Source organism: Canis lupus (genome assembly GCF_048164855.1).
Source record: "Canis lupus baileyi chromosome 5 unlocalized genomic scaffold, mCanLup2.hap1 SUPER_5_unloc_7, whole genome shotgun sequence".
In the NCBI taxonomy this organism is placed as follows: domain Eukaryota; kingdom Metazoa; phylum Chordata; class Mammalia; order Carnivora; family Canidae; genus Canis; species Canis lupus.
This window is the reverse complement of record NW_027326414.1, coordinates 241,658-264,877: the sequence shown is the minus strand read 5'-3', so window position 1 is coordinate 264,877 and position 23,220 is coordinate 241,658. Positions and strand designations below refer to the sequence as shown.

Here is a 23,220-nt window from a genome sequence, read left to right as displayed (position 1 = left end):
GGAAATTAGTACATTATTTAGGTAGATTGCTCCTTAAAATTTCTGAAAGTCTTGGGTATTTACTGAATATTAATAGAAACACTCTTTTCTTATCTTCTAAAGAAAATGAAATTTAACTCTTATGGGTAAGCACTTATATTTGAAAGTCGACCTTTAGATTTTAAGGTTATTTTGAAGTAATGAAAAATAATTCATTATTAGGACATTAGGATTTTAGCAGGTTTTGAATTCTGTATGCCAGGCATTTCATATAAAAGAACAGTAGAGACTGAAGTAAATCATGAAAACCCATGAGTTCATAATAAATCCCCAAAATAGCCCTTACTGTCACTACTGGAGTTTGCTAGGGCTCCTAACAATTCAGATATCTGAAATTTGACTTTTTTTCGAAGAAAGGAAAGGCATTTATCCTTCTGCCTTTCCTGTATTAATTCTATTTCAGTTTAACCAAATAGTTAGCAATCAACTATGAGATAAACCTATAAAAATATTGTTTTCTAAAGACCCCTCTTCCCTCAAAATCTCAAGGCCTCCAGAAAAAAAGATCAAATGACTTACAAAGATAAAAGAATTAGACTAGAATCAGACTTCCAAGAAAAAAAAAAAAGCTATGAAGCAAGTAAAAAATGGTGCATTTTTTTTTTACTTCAGTGAATAAAGTGGGAATAAAAGATTTTATATCTAGCAAGGCTGTCCTCTGAGTATTCATAGGAAAATAGCTTCAGTGGGTATTCACATGTGTGTCTGCACAGCAAAGGAAATAGTTACACAAAGAGGCAATCTATGGAATAGGAGAAAATATTTGTGAACCATAAACTGAGGAGTTAAAAATCAAAATATATAAGGAGTTCATATAAGTCAGTAGCAATCAAACAAACACCTTTATTTAAAAAATGGGCAAAGGAACAGACATTTCTTCAGAAAAGACCTACAAATGGACAACAGGTATATAAAACCAGCTCAACATCACTAATCATCAGGAAAATGCATATCAAAGCTATAATGAACTATTGCCTCACTCCTTAAAAAATCTATTCCCCAAAAGACAGGAGATAAAAAATGTTTGCAAGGATGTGGAGAAAAGACAACCCTTGCACGATGTTGGTGGGAATGTAAGTTGGTACAGTAATTATGGAAAACAATATAAAGGTTCCCCCCAAAATGAAAAATAAACTATTGTATGATCCAGCAATCCAACTTTTGGGTATATATGCAAAGGAAGGAAATTCAGTATCTCAAAGAGATACTTGCACTCTCACATTCATTACAGCATTATTCATAATAGTCAGGATATGGAAACAACCTAGGTGTCCATCAGTAGATGAGTAGAAATTGTGAGTATATATATAAATAATGGAATGTTATTTGGCCTTAAAAAAGAAATACTGCTATTTGTGATATGGATGGATTTGGAAGACATTATGCTAAGTGAAATAAGCCTGACACAGAAAGACAAATATTGCATGATATCACTTATATGTGGAATCTAAAAAAGTTGAACTTGGATGTCCATTGATAGATAAATGGAAGAGATGTGGTATATATGTACAATGGAATACTATTCAGACATAAAAAGAATGAAATCTTGCCATTTGCAACAACATGGATGGAGTTAAAGGGAATAATGCTAAGCAAAATAAGAGAAATAAAAATACCATATGATTTCACTCATATGTGGAATTTCAGAAACAAATGAACAAAGGGTAAAAAAAGAGAGACAAACCAAGAAACAGACTCTTACCCATAGGGAATAATAGATGGTTACCAGAGAGGAAGTGGAAGGGGGGATGGGTAAAATAGGTAATGTGGATTAAAGAGTACACTTATGTGATGAGCATTGAATAATGTATAGAAGTGTTGAATCACTATATTGTACACCTGAAACTAATATAACACTCTAGGTCAACTATACTGGAACTAAAAAACTTTTTTACAAAGTTGAACTTAGAGAAACAGAATGTAATGGTGGTCACCAGGGCTAGGTGGAGGAAATGGGTCAAATGTACAATGTTTCAGTTTTAAAGTACCTAAGTTCCAGAGATCTAGGGTACAGAACAGTAACTAGACTAATAATAATGTATACTGATATCTTGAGTGTTCTTATCATACACCCAAATAAATGAATAACTGTGTGAGGTAATACACTAATTAGCTTGATTGTGGAATTATTACACAAGGTACATTATATCAAACACAACGTTGTATACCTTAAATATACACAATTTTAAAACTGTCAATCATATCTCTAAAAATTAGAAAAAAGTAAAACATTTGAAACCTTATGGAATTCTGCACCCATGAATCCTTTATGAAGATTTTACTACAGGATGAATTCCAAACAATTAAAATATGATAAAAACTTCAGCAAAAACTGATTAGTGTGTGTACACGTGTGTATGTACACATATATATGACTAAACAAGAACACAATAATGTTCAAATATTATATGTTTTGACAAAGTAGAAATAATGCACTAAAAAATGGGAGGTAAAGGGGCACCTGTGTGGCTTAGCCAGTTAATCATCTGACTCTTGAATTAAGCTCAGATCTTGATCTCAGGGTCATGAGCCTACTTTAAAAAAAAAAAAAGGTAAAGGGAAGGAAAAGAAAGAGGGAAAGAAAAAACAGAATACACTTACTATTATATAGAGAATAAATAGGAGTTAAAAGATAACCAGTAAAAACTGAGGAACTAAGCAGCAAAATATGACATAACAGAAAGGAAAAAGAGGGCAGTAGAAAAATGTACAGGTACAGGACAATGACTAGAATAAAACAAGAATGCAAAGCTTTCTAAGTAACAACAAAAACTAGCAAAGACTACAAATCTTTTTTTTTTTTAATTTTTTATTCATTTATGATAGTCAGAGAGAGAGAGAGGCAGAGACATAGGCAGAGGGAGAAGCAGGCTCCATGCACCGGGAGCCCGAAGTGGGATTCGATCCCGGATCTCCAGGATCGCGCCCTGGGCCAAAGGCAGGTGCCAAACCGCTGCGCCACCCAGGGATCCCTACAAATCTTTTTGAAAAGCAGCAGCAAATATAATAAAATATGATTATGAAATATTATTACATTGTTGAGACCAAATGTATCAGTCATATCAACAAGTGTGACTGCATTCAATTCATTAAAAGAACAAGTATCCTGGGTGCCTGGGGTGGCTCAGGTGGTTAAGTGTCCAAAACTTGATTTTGGCTCAGATCATGATCTCAGAGTTGTGAGTCAGGCCCCCACTGGGCATAGAGTCTGCTAAAGATTCTCCCTCTCACTCTGTCTCACACCCCACTCTCTCTCACTGAAAAAAAGAGAAGAAGAGCAAATATTCTTAATTTGGCTTGCAAAGCAAGACCCATCTATATACTATTTTAAAAGGGAATACTTAAAAGAAAATTATTCAAAAAAGGCTAAAAATAAAGGGTAGGCCAAGATATCCCAAGAAAATGCAAAAAATAAGAAAGCAGGAGTAAAGATTCTGATATCAGACAAAGTAGAAATCAAGCCCAAATTCATTAAACAAAGCAGAGAATAGCCCTTGTAATATTAAAAGCCAAAATTAACGACTATTAAAAACATTTATGTGCCAAACTATATAGAACTTGCCTTTAAGAAGTAAAAACTATATAAGATGTAAGAAGATACAGATAGAAGCACACTACTGATAAAAGGCTTTATTATACTATTTTTAGTATAACACAGCTTAAGTGTACAAACAACGCTAAGTAGAGATAAAAGCTAAGTAACATAATATACATCAAACTCTACATTCTGTTGACATAGAATACATTTTCATCCCAAGATGCTGTGCAAAAATTTACTTTGTATAAGCTTGTAAAAAATCACTAACTTCCATAAAAAGTAGAAATTGAAAAATTAGCCCAGACCAAAACATAGTACAAGCTTCTCCTGCTACCCAAAATTAAAGTGTTCCTATGAAACTTTTCATTAGCCAAAAGGGAATAGAGCAAGGACACATCTTAGGACACATCTTGCTAATGGATGCACAATATTGAGATAAAACACAGATGCTCACAAGACATAGTTCAAAGCTATGGTGGCTTGATGCTGAGAGCAGTACCCAGGAAAGGAGCTTGACACTGCCACTCTCACTGCTTGGAATGCACACTACCTCTGTAAGGGCTCACTGAGAAATGAATGCTGAATGCTATTTTTGCTTTTTGCCTTTTTTCCATAAAAGCAAAAATCTTGGGATCCCTGGGTGGCTCAGCAGTTTGGTGCCTGCCTTTGGCCCAGGGCATGATCCTGGAGTCCCGGGATTGAGTCCCACATCGGGCTCCCTGCGTGGAGCCTGCTCCTCCCTCTGCCAGTGTCTCTCCCTCTCTCTCTCTCTCTCTCTCTCTCTCTCTCTCTCTCTGTCTCTCTCTGTCTCTGTCTCTCTCTCTCTCTCTCTCTCTCTCTCCGTCTGTCTCTCATTAATAAATAAATAAAATCTTTAAAAAAAGCAAAAATCTTCAGATTTCTTTTGGTTAGTGAGAACAGGTACTAATGTAGATCTTTCAAAAACATGATGTGGCATAATGTTAACTTTCAAAAAGTGGGTGATGCCTTTATATTGAGAAATAGCTAACAAAACAAAAAATTAAAAAGTTCTTCCTTGTAGAATAACAAAAAAAATCTATTAAACAATTCCTGGGCTAAAAGGAAAATAAAAACTGATATAAAAGGATTTCCAAAAAATGATGATAATGAAATCACTACGTATCAACTATACAAGAGATATTTAAATCATGTCAGAGGAAAATTCATGCACAAATTACTTTTATTATTTAAACAGTAATGAAACTAAATAACTTCCTAGCTCAAAATATTAGAAAAAAAGTTACAAAATACACCAAAAGAAAGCAACAAGGAATTAATAAAGATAAAAAAAAATAATTTGTGAGAGAAAGAGTGAGAGATCACAGAGGCAGAGGGAGAGGGAAAAGCAGACTCGCTGCTAAGCAAAGAGCCTGATGTGGGGATTGATTCCAGAACCCCAGATCATGACCTTCCCCAGATCATGACCAGATGCTTAAAACTGAGCCACCCAGGCACCCTGGGTTTTTTTTAGAATTAAACAATTTAAAAAAATCAAAATAGAATAACCAGATAATTTGATCAGGAAAATACTAGATGAAAGCTCACATATACCAAAAAATATATATACACCAAATATATATATATATATATATATATATATATATATATATACACACACAAATATATATATATACCATTAAAAAGACAAAATTTAAAAATCATAAGATATGACTTTGTAGACCACTTACTCAAATAAATTCTGTCATACAATGAAATTGAACATTTTACAAGGAGATGCAGATTGCCATAAATGACCATTAGAGTAGGGAGGATAAAGAGATTCTATAGAAGAACTAGAGAAAGCTAATAAGGAACTAATAACACACACACATAGTAGGGCCATTTGATTGCACAGTAGACTTCTATTGAACCTTTAAAGTCTAGGTGGTCTCATTGATCAATAAATCATTCCAGAGTAAAGAAATGAAAGAAGACTTAATTCCTTTTGTGAAGCAGGTACAACATTGATACCTAGACTTGACAGAAAAGAAAAAAAAAAAAAAAGAAACAAGCCAATGACCGTCACTCATTTCATTAAAAAGAAAATAAAATATTAGGAAACAAAAGCAGATACTACACTAAGAAAACAGTACATTATAACCAAATGAAACAATTTCTGGAATGCAAGGTTGGTTCAGTGTTTAGAAACCCGCTTAAGGCCATATGAGCACATAAAAGGGAAAAATCATAATGATTATTTCCATAAATGTTCGAACACTCTGACAAAAATTAAATACTTTTCTGATTAAAAACAACACTTTAAAATAGAAATTGATTTTTAATTTAATTTGAATTTTAAGATGATAAAATATATAATTTAGTTCTCAAGATGTTATTTTACTTGCTATAAAAATACTAGAGGCACTTCCACTAAAATCAGGAAAAAAGGCAAAGAAGACCACTAACTATACAACTATCCAGTATTATGCTAGGAAATTAGTTAATGAAATCAGACAAGAGAAATCAATTTAAAGAACTTCTAAAGAAGAGATAAAATTTTCTCTGGAATACCCTAGGGCAGAAGTCGGTAAATTTTTCTGTAAACAGGTAGATAGTATTTTAGTTTTGTGGGTCATTCAGTCTCTGTTGCAACTATTCAACCCTGCCATTGTAGCCAAAAAGCAGCCAAAGACAGTAATAAATAAATGAGTGTGACTGTGTTCCAATAAAACTTTATTTATAAAGAAAGGGTTTGGACCATGGGCTACAGTGTGTCAACCACTGTGCTTAGACAGTTAATAATAAAATGAACTCAAATAATGAGAGCATTCTGTAAGATAGCTCCATATAGAATTAATATATAAAATTTAATAGTGTTCATAGAGACAATTAATTGAGGGACATAATGGCAGGAAAAAAACCATATATAACATCAACAAAGAAGATGAAATACTTAGGAATGACCTGAACAAAAATGCACAAAATCCACATTAAGGAAACTTTACTCTTCAAAGTGAAAAATCTACACTTCAACAAAGAGTCCTATAATTTCACTGTGGTTATGGAGGATGTTAAGGGAAGCTGGATAAAGGGTATATGGGAAATCTCTCTATTTTTGCAACTTTTCCATAAGTCTGGTGCTACTATAAAAGTTAGGTGATCCCTGGATGGCTCAGTGGTTTAGCGCCTGCCTTTGGCCCAGGACGTGATCTTGGAGTCCCGGGATCAAATCCCTCGTTGGGCTCCCTGTGTGGAGCCTGTTTCTCCCTCTGCCTATGTCTCTGCCTCTCTCTCTCTCTCTCTCTCTCTCTCTCTGTCTCTATGAATAATAAATAAGTCTTAAAAAAAAGTTTAAAAAATGTTTTTAAAAAGTTAAGATCCTGACGTAGAAAATAAATCATGGATATTTATTAAGTTTTAAGCTTCTATGCTTTTTATTTTGGATTTTTACAGTCTTTTAATAGAAAATTACATTTCGCAAACTGCAAGTGTTTTTTTGCAATGTTGGTGTGATTTCATATACCTGAAAGCCAGATTACTTCCAGATGAATTTTGTACATTTCAAGTAGATATTAAGTCAACAAGAAGAGAAAATTCAGCACAAAAAATCTACTTTTTCACGAACTTTGTATGTCAGAATGCTGTTCCATTTTAGCTCCTGGGCAAGGGCATAATTAATATGAAATAATTCATATTGAGTTTCTAAAAGCAGTCATCTGAAGTACTGAAAAAAGCCAATAGAGTTTTATGAAATCATTGGTTTCTCAAAAATCATTTTTGATTCAGTAGCCAAATTGTTATTATTAAGATGTTTCTGATTCTTATTTAAAAGGGAGAACTGCTTATGCATTCTATTGCACAAAGTTCATAAAACTGTGCTATGAGTATATGTTTATCCTGCTATGTGACCTAAGCCTTAGCCACAGCCACAGCCACAGACAAATCACTAAAACATAAAACTGCTAGTCATTAAAATAATGAATTATATCAGACTCACATGCGGGAGAGGTATTTGTTTGTCATTTCCTTACCATTTACCTGAAAGCTCAAAGATGCAATAAATCCTACAAATCTAGCAAGAACAGCCATGCCTGAAATATGATGCCAAGAGCAATGCTGTTTGGATTCTTACCAAGTTCAAAACACTGTTTTCTGAAACCACCTTAGTGCGTTTATAAAAACATTTGTGGGAAAACCGTATTTAAGAGTACAAAAGGATCCATCAACCCCTTGTTGCACAAGGAAGGACAATTTTGTCTTTATCTTATGAGGCCTTCTCAGAGAATGTGACAGTTTTGAACTCTTTTGCTCTTTTAAATGTTCTCTTTCCTTTCTTTCTTTCTTTTTTTTCAATAACTCATTTAATTTCCCTCACAACTCTTGCTGATTCTTCTGTTTCTTTATAGGTACTTCCTGTACATTGCTTCTCCCTGAAAGATCAGGTTCAAGTAGGATCCTGTTCATTCTGCTTTCATCCTCACAATCTCTCATGTATAGCTATGACTTCAGTTACCAAATATTATGACACTATGTCTAACCTGCATCTCTATCCTGAGCTTTAGACACGACTAAATCCAATAACTGGTCGCCATCAGCACATGAACATGCCATGGGAACCTCAGTGTCCACCCAACTGTAACCGAATTCACCATCCATTCCATAAGAAATGTTTGTTGGGTGTCTACCCTGAGCCTTGGACTGTGTTAGGTACTATAATGATGAACAAGTTGATTTCATTCCTCCCCTAGTCAAGTTCCTTCTTCCTTCACTAGTACTGTACCTATATCCCCCATGTCAGTAAGTGGTGGTACCATTATCTATCTAGTTGCCAAAGTCAGAAACCTAAATATGCATATGATATCAAAGCAACATACTGTACATCTTACACTCACATAATGTGACACATCAAATTTATTCAATTAAAAAAAAGAATCCTAAATATTATCCATCACTACTCCTTCTTCTTTAGAACTCATGTTTAATCATTTACCGGGTTTTATTCATTCTTCCCCTTTATATCTCTTTAATCTGTCAATTTCTTTATTTTTTATTATATTATATTCCACTGGCTTAGTTTAAGCCACCTTCACCTCTGGCCTACAATGATCCCTTAACATGATCCTCTGTCTCATGTTATACTTAAAACCTTGTAACTTTCAGTCAACTTTCAAACAAAAAGTAAATGTATTAGCATGATGCAAAGGCCTGAATTGTAATTGCCTATTTACATATCAATGCCACAGCCTCCAAGCTTCTAATTGCAGGTGAGAGTTTAAAGTGAGTTATTCCCCATTTAGGGGCCACTTGTTCTCAACTTAAAGCAAATTAAATAGCATGATTAATTTGATGCAAAAGTAACATAGAAACAAGGAATTCATCTGTAGATGAGTACAGATACTAGACAGTCTGACTTTAATTTTCTATTTACGTATTATCATTTTAAATTGTTATTAATCGAACCCACTGCTACATGAACATTTACCCAGTACTTATTACATAAGTACTTTACACATATTAATTAACACAGTCATCACAACAATCCAATGAGATAGGTATCCTTACCATTCCCATTTTATATATGTTGTAACCAAGACATCAAGTAGTTTAATAATTTGCCAAAGGAAACATAGTTGGTAAGTGATAAGACTGGCATCCAAGCAATGGTTCCAGAATCTACGGTTTTTTAAAAGATTTATTTATTTATTTATTTGAGGGGGGAGAGGCAGAGGGAGAGAGAGAATCTCAAGCAGACTGCATGCTGACTGCGGGAAGCTGATGCAGGGCTCCATCTCAGGACCCTGCGATCATCACCGGAACGGAAACCAAGAATCAGATGCTTAACTGACTGAGCCACCCAGGCGCCCCAGAATAAAAGGGGATTGTGAAAGGTATTAAACAAGAACTTTAATTTTGTAATGATATGTATTTATCATATAGACTATATAGAAACATATAAAGAAGAAAATAAGAAGTGATCCCAAATCCTGTCTTTCAGAAATAATGATCATTGATAATTAATGTAAATGATTCTGGACATTTCTTTATGCCTAAAGCTAAACAGGATGGATAGACAGAGAAAATGAATGCATAGATGATAAACAGATAAGAGAAGGTTGTATACAGTATCTACTGATTCATTTATGTGAAAGAGGATAACTCACTTATCTTGTATTTGTTTTATTTTTATCAGATAGTTGTATTGTTAAATTATTATCATTAGTATCTATAAAATAGTATGATTCCTCCAATGATAACTCCTCCATTATTTCCTTAGTTTAATATTTAAAGAAACTCAATGGTCTCTACTGATACATTTTAGCCATATTTTGCTGTTGTATTTATTTATTCATGATAGACATAGAAAGAGACAGAGAGGCAGACACAGGAGAAGGCAGAAGCAGGCTCCATGCCGGAAGCCTGACATGGGACTCAATCCCAGGACTCCAGGATCGTGCCCTGGGCCAAAGGCAGGCACTAAACCGCTGAGCCACCCAGGGATCCCTAGTTCGCTGTTTTAAAATACTTTAATTTCTTGATTGACTTTCTGTAATTGGCAATTTTTTTCAAGAAGATCTAGTACTATGTTTACCGAATCCTTGCATGATTGAGAATGTGCTACTACCTTCACACTTGAAGAACAACTGGGCTGGATGTGAAATTCTTGGGTAATATTTTTTTTCTACCTCACAATGTTAATCTGTGGGATTTGATCCTTTAATTAATGTTTTTTGACCTTAAAAGAAGTTGTGGAGGAATATGAAGGCATTTTGTCCTCATGGTTTGTTCTTTTGCCTAGATATATTTGTTTTTTCCTTTACTTTTGAGATACAAGTAGATTTATCAGGATGCATTACTGTAGGCTATTCTGTATCAATATTACTAAGGTCTTGTTGGGTCTTTTGGTCTACAGAATCACATAAAATTTTTTTCTATTGTTATCTTTAATTAAGATCATATTCCACTGGTTCTAGCCTCTTCTTAAGGAATATCCATTATGTTTAAGTTGGGTCTCCTTGGGTTCCATATTTACCAATTTCCCTATTGTAATATTAATATATTCTTCATTTCATTTTACATTTCCTATATACCACTTGCCTGATGGTGTTTTTGGTTGTGTCTATCACACTTCTTTTGCATCTATTCAGACTTTAAGTTCAATAATTTTTTTATTTCTCTTCTGAGCTCTGACAACTAGTTTGTCATAACAACTTAAGTTGTCTTATAAAGTCTTTTTGTAAAATTTTATGTAATTTCTTTTGGCTCCTTTATTATGAGGGAGTATACTGTCTTAATAGCCTTGTGATTGTAGGGAAATTTTTTGTCTGAATCTATCTGTTTCTTTTTATGATGGAATTACCTCAAAATCCTACAAAAATCTGCTATTCTCTTTGCCTTGTGAACACATCTCTTTCATTCAGTTTTGAGCATTCAAACAGTCAATCTGGCTTACTCCAAATCTCTAAAAATTTATAGCTTCATTGTGTTGCAATCCAGCAGTCATAGTCTCTAGTATTCTTTTCACTCCAAGGGGTCTCCAACAGTCTGCTTGGGCTAGAAGACTGCTGTAGACAATATAAAATAACATGTACATATGACTTTTCGTTAGGCTCCACTTCTGGTGTTTTACGTGAAAAACTAGGTCTCTGATGGGAAATTCCTCACTTCTTCCAAGGCCTATTTACTCCCCTAGTCTCTGTTATGAAGAAAAAAAAAGGTTGGCTATACATTTCATGACCATGACACTTATTTGGGGGGAAATCTCGAGATATGAAGCAGCATGTGTTAGCTGTCAACATATTACACACAGGTCAGTAATTTACCTACATTTTTCAGGTGTGTTTTACATTTAAGATTTGGAACTGTGGCATTTCCTTGTTTGAGAGGACATACCTTTTTCCTACTTCTCTTTTTTTGTAGTTTTCATATTAACCAGAAGTCAAATGTTGCATAAAGCTATTCAAACTAGTACTGTATATTTACAAATAATGTTTGTTTATAGCCATTTCATTATCTACTCTAACATAGTAAAATTACTTGTCTGTCTCCTCAACTCAGTCAGAAAGTCCTTGAGGCTTGCTGTTTATTACTGAGTTGTTCTTTCATTACATTTTGTTGCTTCAAAACCTATGTTAAGATTCAGAATAAGAAAACTATATGGGGTCCCCAAGTGGCTCAGTCGGTTAAGCCTTAGATTGAGTCCTGCATTGGGCTCCCTCTCAGCAGGGAGCTTCCTTCTCCCTTTTTTTTGCCTGTTGTTCCCTCTGCTTGTGTTCTCTCTGTCAAATAAATAAATCTTAATTAAAAAAAATGTAGCTGTTTTCTCTGGCTTTTCCTTGAATGGGTTCAACTGAAAAATCAATATAACAATTTGCCTAATATAGTTATATTAAAAAGAGTTTGAAGGCCTGTTGTAAAAGTAATGTAATGATGACATTTAAAAGTAATTTTTACAGGTCAACTAGATAACCTGGTAATGACTTATGTGGAAATCATTAAATCAGAGATACAGAATAGAAGGAGGGGCTTTGCAATAATGAATTCTAACCTATATGAATGGAATTCAATATATTTGTTATTTATTCTTGGAGCAGAACAGAAAACCCAGAAATAAATCCATACTTATGTGGTCAATTAGTTTTTGACAAAAGAGGAAAGAATATGCAATGGGAAAAGACAGTCTTTTCAACAAATGGTGTTGGGAAAACTGGACAGTTACATGCAAAAGAATGATACTGGACCACTTTCTTATACTATACATAAAAGTAAGCTCAAAATGGATGAAAGACCTAAATGTGAGACCTGAAACCATAAAAATCCTTTAAGAGGGACGTCTGGGTGGCTCAGCGGTTGAGCAGTCTGCCTTTGGCTCAGGGTGTGATCTCAGAGTCCTGTGATTGAATCCCACATCGGGCTTCTGGCATGGAGCCTGCTTCTCCCTCTGCCTGTGTCTCTGCCTCTCCCTCTCTCTCTGTGTGTGTATCTCTCATGAATAAATAAATAAAATATTTTTAAAAATCCTTGAAGAGTGTGCAGGCAGTAATTTCTGACACCGGCCATAGCAAAATCTTTCTAAGTATGTCTCCTGAGGCAAGGAGAACAAAAGCAAAAATAAACTATTGGGACTTAATAAAAATAAAAAGCTTTTGCATAGCAAAGGAACCAATCAACAAAACTAAAAGGCAACCACCCTAATGGGAGAAGATATTTGCAAATGACAGATCCACAATAAAAGGTTAGTATTCAAAATATATAAAGAACTTATACAACTCAACAGCCAAAAAAAATAATAACCCAATTTAAAAATAGGCAGAAGACATGAACAGACATTTCTTCAAAGAAGACATACAGATGGCCAACAAACACATGAAAACATGCTCAACATCACTTGGCATCAAGGAAATACAAATCAAAACCACAATGAGATATCACCTCACACCTGTCAGAATGGCTAAAATCAGTAACATGTGAAACAACAGGTGCTGGCAAGGATGTGGAGACAGGAACCCTCTTGCAGTGTTGGTGCGAATGCAAACTGGTGCAACTCTGCAGTATGGAGGTTCCTCAAAAAGTTAAAAATAGAGCTAACCCTATGATCCTGGAATCACACTACTGAGTATTTACTTCTAAAATACAGAAACACTAATTCAAAGTGATACATGAACCTTTATGTTTATTGCATTTACAATAGCCAAACTACTGGAAGAAGCCCAAGTGTACACACACACACACACACCCCGATACACACAATGGAATATTATTTAGCCATAAAAAGAATACAATTTTTACCATTTGCAATGACATGGATGGAGCTAAAGCATATAATGCTAAGTGAAATTAGAGAAAGACAAATATCATATTCTCACTCATGTAGAATTTAAGAAACGAAACAAATAATAAAGGAAAAAATACAGAGAGAGACAAACCAAGAAACAGACTCTTCACTATAGGGAAAAATTGATGGTTACTATATACATATATACATTATACACTCTACTTTCAAGATGAAGCTTGAGAGGTAGAAAGGGGCCAGGAGGCAAATGCTTTGAATACCAGGGTAAGGAACTTAGGTTGGGTTTTCAAAGCTTGAGAGGGCATTGATAGTTCTTTAGGCCAAGAAAACAACCCTATCAGACCTACAGTTTGGAAGAATAAATTTCAGTGCCATGCAGGGAGGTGTGGAAGGGGAGAGATGTGAGATGAGACCAAATAGGACCTGCTTCAATTGTCCAGGTAACAGATGCCAGAACCTCAACTAAAGGCAGAGAGCAGGAGGATACATTCAAAACAAGTTCAGAGGCAGCTGGTGTCATTGGCAGATGTGAGAGACAAAAAGTAAGCAAGAGCCAAAGATCAAAAGAAATACATAAACCCAATACTGACAAGTGTTTATCATGTGCTACTGAACACCATGTGTTTTTCCGAAAGAGAAATACAATAGAAAACTGTTTTATAAGCCCTTCTTTCCTTGAAGTTATCATGAGTACAGCTAGTGTTCCTTGGTGCCTGAAATCCCTGAGCCTAAGGTTCCAGAAGCCAAATCCAAAAAGAATTATAGAGGCTTTAGTACTTTTATTCCAGATATGCAGTGAGATGAGACTCACATTAACAGTGTTTCAGGGCTGTCTTAGAATTGCAGGCTTCCCATGAAGGAAGAGGACCTTCATGAACACAAATGAATCACAAAAGCCAGGAAAGTGAGAAGGAAGAGGGCACTACCAGAGACGACTGGCATAGGGTAAAAGCTTCTGGTACCAAATGGTAAAATAGATAGGAAATAATACATTTCCACAGGGTTTTATGTATGGCCCCAAAGTATGATGCTCTGTATACGTCCACGGGAATGGTGCTCCCTAGAGTTGTGCAGGATATATCCTTACACAGCAGCCCTGGGTGCCTGGTCATACATACTGAAGAGCTGAATGAAGGAGTGAATCAGAATGAAATGATATGGGAGATACATAGGAGAGTCATATGATTAAAAGATTATAGGTGTGACTCATGGATCCAATCAACCATCTTAATAAACACTGCTCTCCTGGACTGAAGTGGACAGAAAAAGATGAAATGAAGGAAGGTTGTCAGATCTCTGGGATTATATAGGATAGGCCAATAGAGCTAACCAATTGCCAAATAACTTGGTGTTCTTTCATACATAGCCAGGATTCATGGGTCTAGGAATCAGGGAATGGAAATGACTCACTATTACCCCTAGTGACTGATCCACTAGCAAATTTTTTGCTTCCTGTTCCTGTGACCTTATACTTTGCTGGTTTGGAGGTCTTTGTCCCACAGGGAGGAATGCTTCCACTAGGAGACACAACAGTGGTTACACTGAATTGAAAGTTAAACCTGCCTCCCAGGCACTCTGGCCTCCCCGTGCCTCTATATCAATAAGCAATGGAGGGAGTTACTATGTTGGCTGGGGTGACTGATCCCAATTATCAAGGGACTGCTACTCCACAATGGAGGTAAAGAAGACTATATCTGGAAAACAGGAGATCCCTCAGGGCATCTCTTAAGTATTACCATGCCCTGTGATTAAGGTAGATGGAAAACTGTAACAACCCACTCTAGGCAGGAATACTAATGGCCCAGACCTTCAGGAATGAAGGTTTGGGTTACCCCACCAGGTAAAGAACCACAACCAGCTAAAGTGCTTGCTGAAAGCAAAGGGAATATGGAATGGGTCATGAAAGAAGGTAGTTGTAAATACAAGCTATGACCACATGGCCGGTTACAGAATAAGTACTGTGATTGTCACAAATACTCCTTATTTTGTTATGGATTATGTGTGTGTGTGTGTGTGTGTTTCTTTTCTTCCCTCTTATCCTCTTATCATGTAAATGAGACATTAACTTTCTATCATAGTTTTTAAGTATGATGAACTTTACATCAGTGTATTTATAGAATATCAAGGAAAAGAATAAACATCATCCAAGAACTTTGCTTCCTCTTCTAAGAAAAGGGCTAAGTGCATTTTCAGTGGTACACTGGATAGTTGTATAGTGGTAGGCAGGAATATGGCCTTGTTATTATCTTTCTATGGAGATTAAGTATGGTTTAAGGAGATGCATGAGTGGGTACCAAGTTGACAAGGGGTGGATATGTGATGGTTAATGTTGATGTGTCAACTTAGCTGGGTTAAGGGATGCCCAGATACTTGATCAAAAAAAATTTTTTTGAGAGAGAGAGAGAGAGAGAGAGAGAGAGGGAGCATACATGCCAGCAGGGGGACCAGAGCAAGAGGGAGAATCTCAAGCAGGACCCATACTCAACATAGAGCCTGATGTGGGACTTGATCTCACAACCCTGAGATCATGACCTGAGCTGAGATCAAGAGTCAAGTGATCAACTAACTGCGCCACCCAGGCGCCCCTGCTCAAACATTGTTTTGCATATTTCTGTGAAGGTGTTTTCTGGGATGAGATTGATACTTAAATTGGTGGACTTTGAGTATAGCAGATAATCCTCCATGACTTAGTGGGCCTCATCCAATCAGAAGGCCTTAGTAGAAAAAAAGGCTGACTTCCTCTGAGCAAGAAGGAATTCTGCCAGCAAACTGCTTTTGACCTCAAAATGCCGCTCTTTCCTGAGTCTCCAGCCTGCAGCCTTGGGTCTTGCCAAGCCTCCGCAATCACCTGAACCAATTCCTTAAATCTATCCCCCCTACTCCTCCCACCTTTCTCATCCTGTTGGTTCTGGTTCTCCGGATAACCCTCATACAATATTTGGCCCATATGGATTCTTGCCTTTCTGCACACACACACACACACACACACACACACACACACACACACACACAATCATATTTCATGTAAATACATTTACATTTAATTTATACACAAATGTTTATATTTTTAAATATATATTTATGTATGTATATATAATCTCTATATAATCTTGCTATTGTTCTTACGTTGTACAACATTTAAGTCTTTTCTTCCTAATTAGACAAAAATTTGCTTAAGGAACAAGATCACAGCTTAAAATTCTTTGTCTCTTTCCCTTGTTAGTTCACAGCTAACTTGTTAGGTGCTTAAAATATGTTTGCTGAATTGAATTGAGAAACAAGGATATTGTGAGAATGCTACCTAGAACTACCTAGGGTCTCAGTTAGATAGATGGATAATTCTTCCTTAGGAAGCAGAGAAAAATTTTGTTGATTATATGAAGGTTTCCAGGTGGGATATTAATTACTGGGAATGTTAAGTCCTCCCAATATGCCCAGCCTCAGCCCTCCAGCTCATCCAAAGGAACAATGTGGCTCTGTAACTCATGACTGATAATCTTGTGGTTATTTATAAGTAAATCCATTTTACTTTTTCACCATTTATGCACGCCAATTCTAAGTGATGACACTATTCTATTATGACCTGAGCATTTCCCCTAACACTCTCAAATAAAATCTTTCAGTTGTGAAGCTACTTACATCATACTTTCAGGTTCTACTGCACAAGCACCAACTGCTTTTGTGACATTGACAAGAAGAGTTTGGTTTATTCCAACAAGGAGGTTTACGAGTGGTTGAAGGCCACCACATTTCCGGACAAGGACACGGTTTTCATATTCCTGACAACATTCTCCCAATGCACCAACCACATTCACAAGTACTTCTTCAGGCTGGTCAGTTAAAAGTCCCACCAAAGTTTCAATGGCTTTGTATTCTCGAAACCTAAGTTCATCACAAGAAAAAGAGATAGGGCGAGGGAAAGAGAGGAACGATATTACTTTTGGTATAAAATCAGCTGATAATATTAATAGCACAAAATTGCCAAATGCCAACCATATGCTCACTCAGTCCTTACAAAAACCCTATGATGCAAGTACGACCACAATCCCCATTCTCAGAAAGCTCATTTGAAGCTTGGTACACAGCGATGCTGGCATCCATATCTAGCCATCTGCACCTTTAATCACTATACTATACAGTCTCTAAGACAACTACAACTTCTTCCAAATGACAGTGTCAGCAGTTCTACTATTCTACAAGTGTTTTTCCCATGTCACAGAGACTATTTTACATGAACAAAGCAAAAATAAATCTATCTTCTGTTAAGTAAGATGTGAATTTCTTGTTAAATCATCACACTGAGGGGCACTTGGGTGGCTCAGCTGATTGAGCATCTGACTCTCGATTTCAGTGCAGGTCATGATCTCAACACTCAGAGATCATGCCCCCAAGTTGGGCTCCATGCTCAGTGGGGAGTCTGCTTGAGATTCTCTCTCTCCCTCTCACCCTCTCCCCACACATGCATACTTTCTCTCTCTCTCTCTCTCTCTCTCAGGTAAATATATAATCTTAAAAAAAAATCATCACATTGATACAAAGAAGGGTTGCCTCAGAATATCCATCATAGGGCATAAGAACTCTAAAAGTATATGAAGAGATAAATTTGAAGATTAAAATAAATCAGTTTACAAGTATTTTAAAATTCAATGAAATAATTTGAAAATGACTACTCTTTAACTGGTTAACTGGCATCCAGCTGACTCAATTATCTTTAAAAAAGGAAAAAGAATGGAACCACTTCCATCTCTAAAGATTCAGTGGGAAATTCAACCCCTCACCATCACATCAACCCTTTCTCTACAAGAAATCAGAGATACTTATAATTTAAACAGCTGCCCCCCAAAAAAAGAACTCAACACACAGACTATGTCAGCAAGTCCTTTAGTGAGGCACAGAAAACCATTGCCAGGTGGTGGGATGGGAAGTAGAAGTCTTTCATTTCTAAAAATACCTTGATTCTGCAAAATTGGTCTAGAAGGTACATGTATAAAAACTATAGGAGTTATATTAGGACCGATTCTTTATTAAAATAACATTATGGGAATGTAGTTTAATGGCCATAAATTTTAGGCATCCATACTTTTATTTAGAAACATTTATATATTGGGGCACCTGGATAGCTCAGTTGGTTAAGTGCCAGCCTTTGCCTCAGGTCATAATCTTAGCATCCTGGGATCAAACCCCATGTTGGACTCCCCACTCAGTGGAGAGTCTACTTCTCCCTCTTCCTCTTTCCCTCACCTTACTCATGCTCTCTCTCTCTCTCTCTCTCTAATAAATAAAATCTTTTTAAAAATTTACATATTAATAAGAGAAGATGTTAGTTGAAGGACTCACTATACACAATGTAGTTTCAGTGAGTTAAGAATACAGCTATTCCTCAATGGCCATGTTTTTATTATAGAATATTGAAAGGCTTCTCTTACTTGGTCGCATTCTCTTTGCTGATGGAACATTTCCATATTGCCCCAGTGACAGCAGCCAACCGTTCTTTATTGTCAGTGTTATTGAGCAGACGGGCCAGGGGTTTAAGTCCTCCATGCAGTCTAACCAGGTCACGGGTTTCCTTATCTTCAGCACACTACACAAAAAGTCAAATCAGAGGCTGTCAGTGATGACGGCATATCAAGCTTCCAGTGATTGCTAAAGAGGCTGACATTCTGGTGGCTACAAAACTTCTTTTCAGAGAGTATCATTTTCTGAAGGGGCCTCCAAGTAAAATATAATTCTCCTTTATATTGGCAGTTATCTGACAGTGTCTCTCTTCCCTTACAGGATTTTGGCAATGTCTAGAACTTTCTACATGCTTGGAAATTCTTCCAAGCTGTTCTGAGGTAGTGTGGGCTTCCATGAAGACAGAAAGAGAGGTTGGTAAGAAATCTAGAATACCACATGCATGGACAGAGAATTTCTGCAGTCATGCAATCCCCAGTCTCGGGAAAGTATAGAAAAGATAGCTGAGTGATAAAGCTTTAGCCTGATCTTCAATGCTTCTGCCCCCAAATCTAAGAGATGAGCATTTCCCTAATAGAGTTCCTATGCTCTGAACAGTTAGTTATATCAACAGCAAATGGCATTATATTCAGATATATTTGTCCAGAAGTTTGTGTAATACTTATCCTTTGAGATAAGTATTATGTTTATCCATGTTCGTGTCATCTTTTGAAGTAAATATGTACTGCATAGATGTTCCCAGCTTATCATGATTCCCAGGTTTGAGAGAAAAAAGATGCTAAATTTGGTGCATATATATGTTATCATCCTAGGCATACAGTTGGTTGTGAGGCCACATGATACAGATGCATGTCATGCATCATCTGTGAGGGCCACTAGAAGAAATCCTCACAGTAAATGCACACAAGGCACCTGCCATTTTATCTTCTATTTATGATTTTCAGTTTTTTACATTGCAACTTCTAAAAACTTAATCACTATTTCTAACCAATCCTTCATAATTACTCATATGAGGCATGTATGCCAGTCAAGGCTATATATATCCTTGTTATGAGTTGTGTTTCCTTAAAACTGATATATGTCAAAGTCCTAACCCCTGTACCTCAGAATGTAACCATATTTGAAGATAAAATCTTTAAAGAGGTAATTAAGGTTAAAAAAGGTCACTGAAGTGGGCTCTAACCCAATATGATTGGTATCCTTAGAAGAAAATATTAGGACACAGAGGAAGGAACATGTGGAGACATGTGAACATGAAGATGACCATCTACAAGCCAAGGAGAGAGTCTCCAGAAGGAAGCAATACTATCAACACCTTGATCTCAAACTTGTAACCTCCAGAACTATAAGGAAATAAATTTCTGTTATTTAAGACACCCAGTGTATGGTATTTTGTTATGGCAGCCCTTGCAAACTAATACAATTCTCTACTGACATGAACCCCTTTCTCTAACTCTGTCATTTTGGCATACTGTCACTGTGCACATTTTAAAATGTATTCCTCTAGGAAATCAGCTCTGATTTCTCTGATAGGTAGAAGCTGGAATGGCCAGTAAGCAGCCATCTACTAATTTGTCAAGGCTACCTTTTCTTCCCTTTTCTGATGTACTATGAAATGCATAACTCACAAAAAGCTAATGAAGATTAAAATAATAAAAAGATACAACAGGAATACACACACATACACAAGCATACACTCATTCATCATCCATCTGTCTTGGCAGAAGATAAATTTCCCAAGATCAGTATGTTTGAACAGGGTACTTGAAAAGCAATATAAAGGCACCATGCATATATTTAGCTATTTTACACTAAGTAACTTGTTTTAGGAGACAAAGATATATAAGTACCTTCTAGAAATGTACATAATCAAGATATGTTGGAGCAGGCTTCTCTCTCTCACATACACAGGCATCTATCATTAGCACAGTGATGCAGACCTGTGTGTGCAGAAAAATCCCTGGGGATTCTTGCTAAAAATGCAGATTCCTGAGTCATAGCCCCAGAGAATGAAATTTCATATTTAGAAATGCCACCTTAACTATATGAAGAACACCACAACTTTGCTGGGGAGTCCACCATACCTGGTAGATGGCCATGGCACACTGTTCCTGTAGTTGTTCATTCTCACTATTTAGGTTCTTGACTAGATTTTCAATTATCCTTTCTGCTTTGATTGCAGCTCGGTACTTTTCCTAAGAATACAAATTTAAATATTTTTTTAAAGATTTTATTTATTTATTCATGAGAGACACAGAGAAAGAGAGTCAGAGACACTGGCAGAAGGAAAAATAGGCTCCATGCAGGGAGCCTCACATGGGACTTGATCCCAGGATTCCAGGATCACACCCTGGGCCAAAGGCAGGTGCTAAACCACTGAGCCATCCAGGGATCCCTTAAATTTAAATATTTACATGTGTAATGCATGAATATAAATATCTATTTACATTTACTAATAAGTATGCCAAACAAACTTTCTTAAAAAACACTAAAGTCCGAGATTAACACAACTGTATAAGAGAATTTAGTCAACATTTTAAAAAATACATCACACAGGTAACCATTTAATTAATGTTCTATTAGTTTCATCTTCTCTAAAGAACTGCTGACTTCTCAAAAAAAAATCCTTAGCAGTCACAATAATCTTAAAAATTATTATTCAACTAAAAAAAAGTTAATGCAAATGAAAACAAGGGAAGCAGAGCTGGCTTGAGTACCTCTGATGCACATTCTTGCAATGTCCCCACCACTGGAATTAGCATGTTTTCATGAGAAGTCTTCAGTAAGTGAGCCAACAAAGGAATGCCACCGGCTTTATGAATGGCTTCTTTATTTGCATAACTCTTACTACAGCTCCATAATGCCAGTGCCACACAGCGAGCTACTTCCACATCTCTGGCATTATACAGACTTGATTGAGCTGGTTCTGCTGAACTCTGTACACAGTCCAGTAAAGCGACCTACAAAAACAGATAAATACAATGTATGTGGGAATCTTTAAAATAAAACAACATTTCCCACAACAGTTACAGGGCTGCTACCAAGCTAACTTCTATCAAAAATAAGAATACTTCTACGAATTAATTTTCATACTACACAGAAATAGTCAGTGAAAGCAAAGAAACAGAACCCTTCAAAATATATCTTCCTCCAGATCTGGGAGCCTTTACATTTCCTTCCTACAAGAAATTTAATCTCACCAAGATTGTATTAATATTAATATGGCTGTTACATTTATATTAACAAGATTTGTATACTATATCTGCAGCCCGGGTTCTTACAATCCTTCCCTGCATGGATGCATTCTTTCTGCTTGCTCAGAATTCTTAACTTCTGCCCAGGTTTCTACCAGGTGTGCCTCTTTCGAGATCTATCTCCATCTAAGTGCCCAAACCCCACTGTGGTCAATGGCCTCCTGCCTGCTCTTCTTTTAACCTCCATTCCCTTGCTCTGATGTCATGACAAGCCCACTGTTCCATCTCTGTACTGAGTGATCTCCCTCTCTTCCCATTTTAGTGAGGGACTCTTATCTGTATGTCATCTACCCTCATATTGTTAGCAAACCAAAAATGGATTACCAATCCTGATCTTTCTCAGATGTGTTCTCAACCTAGTAATTACAAGTCTATTAATGGTTGATCTATTACTCTTCTTTCCCATTCCTAACTTAGCTATCATGTAAGATTATATTAAAATGTGTAGCATTATCTTGACTAAGTAATTGCAATTCAGGTACCAAATTCTAAGTCCCCGAATGTGATATATAAGACTCTCATAAAAGAAATTTACTAAAATTTATAGTTTTAAGTTACATTATTCATTTATTCTATACATTATTCATAATTCCAGTAGACAGCCACATCAGCCTAATGTATTACTTCATTACTTAAGCAGAACACTGATAATCATACTAATAATTACCTTTCCCCAACATTTTATTATGAAAAATTTTCAAACATACACAATGGCTGAAAGAGTTGTACAGTGATTATACAGCAAAAAATGTATACATTCCCTAGATTCTATAATTAACATTATCACATTTGTTTTATCTCATAGCTAACCATCTATTTATCCATCTATGCAGCCATAAATCTATCTTATTTTTGAAGCAAATAATTACACTCTATTGTGATCTACAGATTACAAGTGACATCAGACGGTCCCCAATTTATGATGGTTCAACTTATTTTTCAACTTTACTATGGTGTGAAAGTGATATGCATTCAGTAGAAATCCTATTTGGAATTTTATCTGAGCTAGTAATATGTATGTTACATTCTTGTGATGCTGGGCAGTGGCAGCAAGCCTCAGCTCTGTCAGCCACAACATCACAAGGGTAAGCAACTGATATGGTTACAACCATTTTGTTCCCAATCTGTAGCCATTGTGTTTTCACTTTCTGTACAGATTCAGTAAATTACAAGAGATATCAATG

At 36.1% G+C, this 23,220-nt stretch overlaps 1 protein-coding gene and 1 long non-coding RNA gene across 19 annotated transcripts in view; one reads left to right on the top strand and one right to left on the bottom strand.

Moving 5' to 3' along the window:
- LOC140629457 (uncharacterized) overlaps window positions 1-20,158 on the top strand; it is a 187,149-nt gene extending 166,991 nt beyond the window's left edge. The window contains exons 4-5 of the long non-coding RNA XR_012027290.1: window positions 19,104-19,195; window positions 19,988-20,158. This is a non-coding gene — a long non-coding RNA (uncharacterized lncRNA). The remainder of the gene's footprint in view (window positions 1-19,103; window positions 19,196-19,987) is intronic.
- Window positions 1-23,220, bottom strand: part of LOC140629452 (outer dynein arm-docking complex subunit 2-like) — a 274,074-nt gene that overhangs the window by 147,796 nt on the left and 103,058 nt on the right. For 17 of the 18 annotated variants that reach the window (XR_012027288.1, XR_012027289.1, XM_072818933.1 and 14 more), the window contains 4 exons: window positions 21,500-21,742; window positions 20,867-20,977; window positions 18,755-18,909; window positions 16,968-17,210 (listed from right to left, as the gene is read on the bottom strand). Coding sequence is in view for 16 of the 18 variants with exons in the window: in XM_072818933.1 (XP_072675034.1) it covers window positions 16,968-17,210; window positions 18,755-18,909; window positions 20,867-20,977; window positions 21,500-21,742 (752 nt within the window). In the remaining 2 variants the exon portion in view is untranslated. Of the gene's footprint in view, window positions 1-5,377; window positions 5,570-16,967; window positions 17,211-18,754; window positions 18,910-20,866; window positions 20,978-21,499; window positions 21,743-23,220 lie in introns of those variants that run through there. The other variant, XM_072818943.1, reaches the window with a different exon arrangement.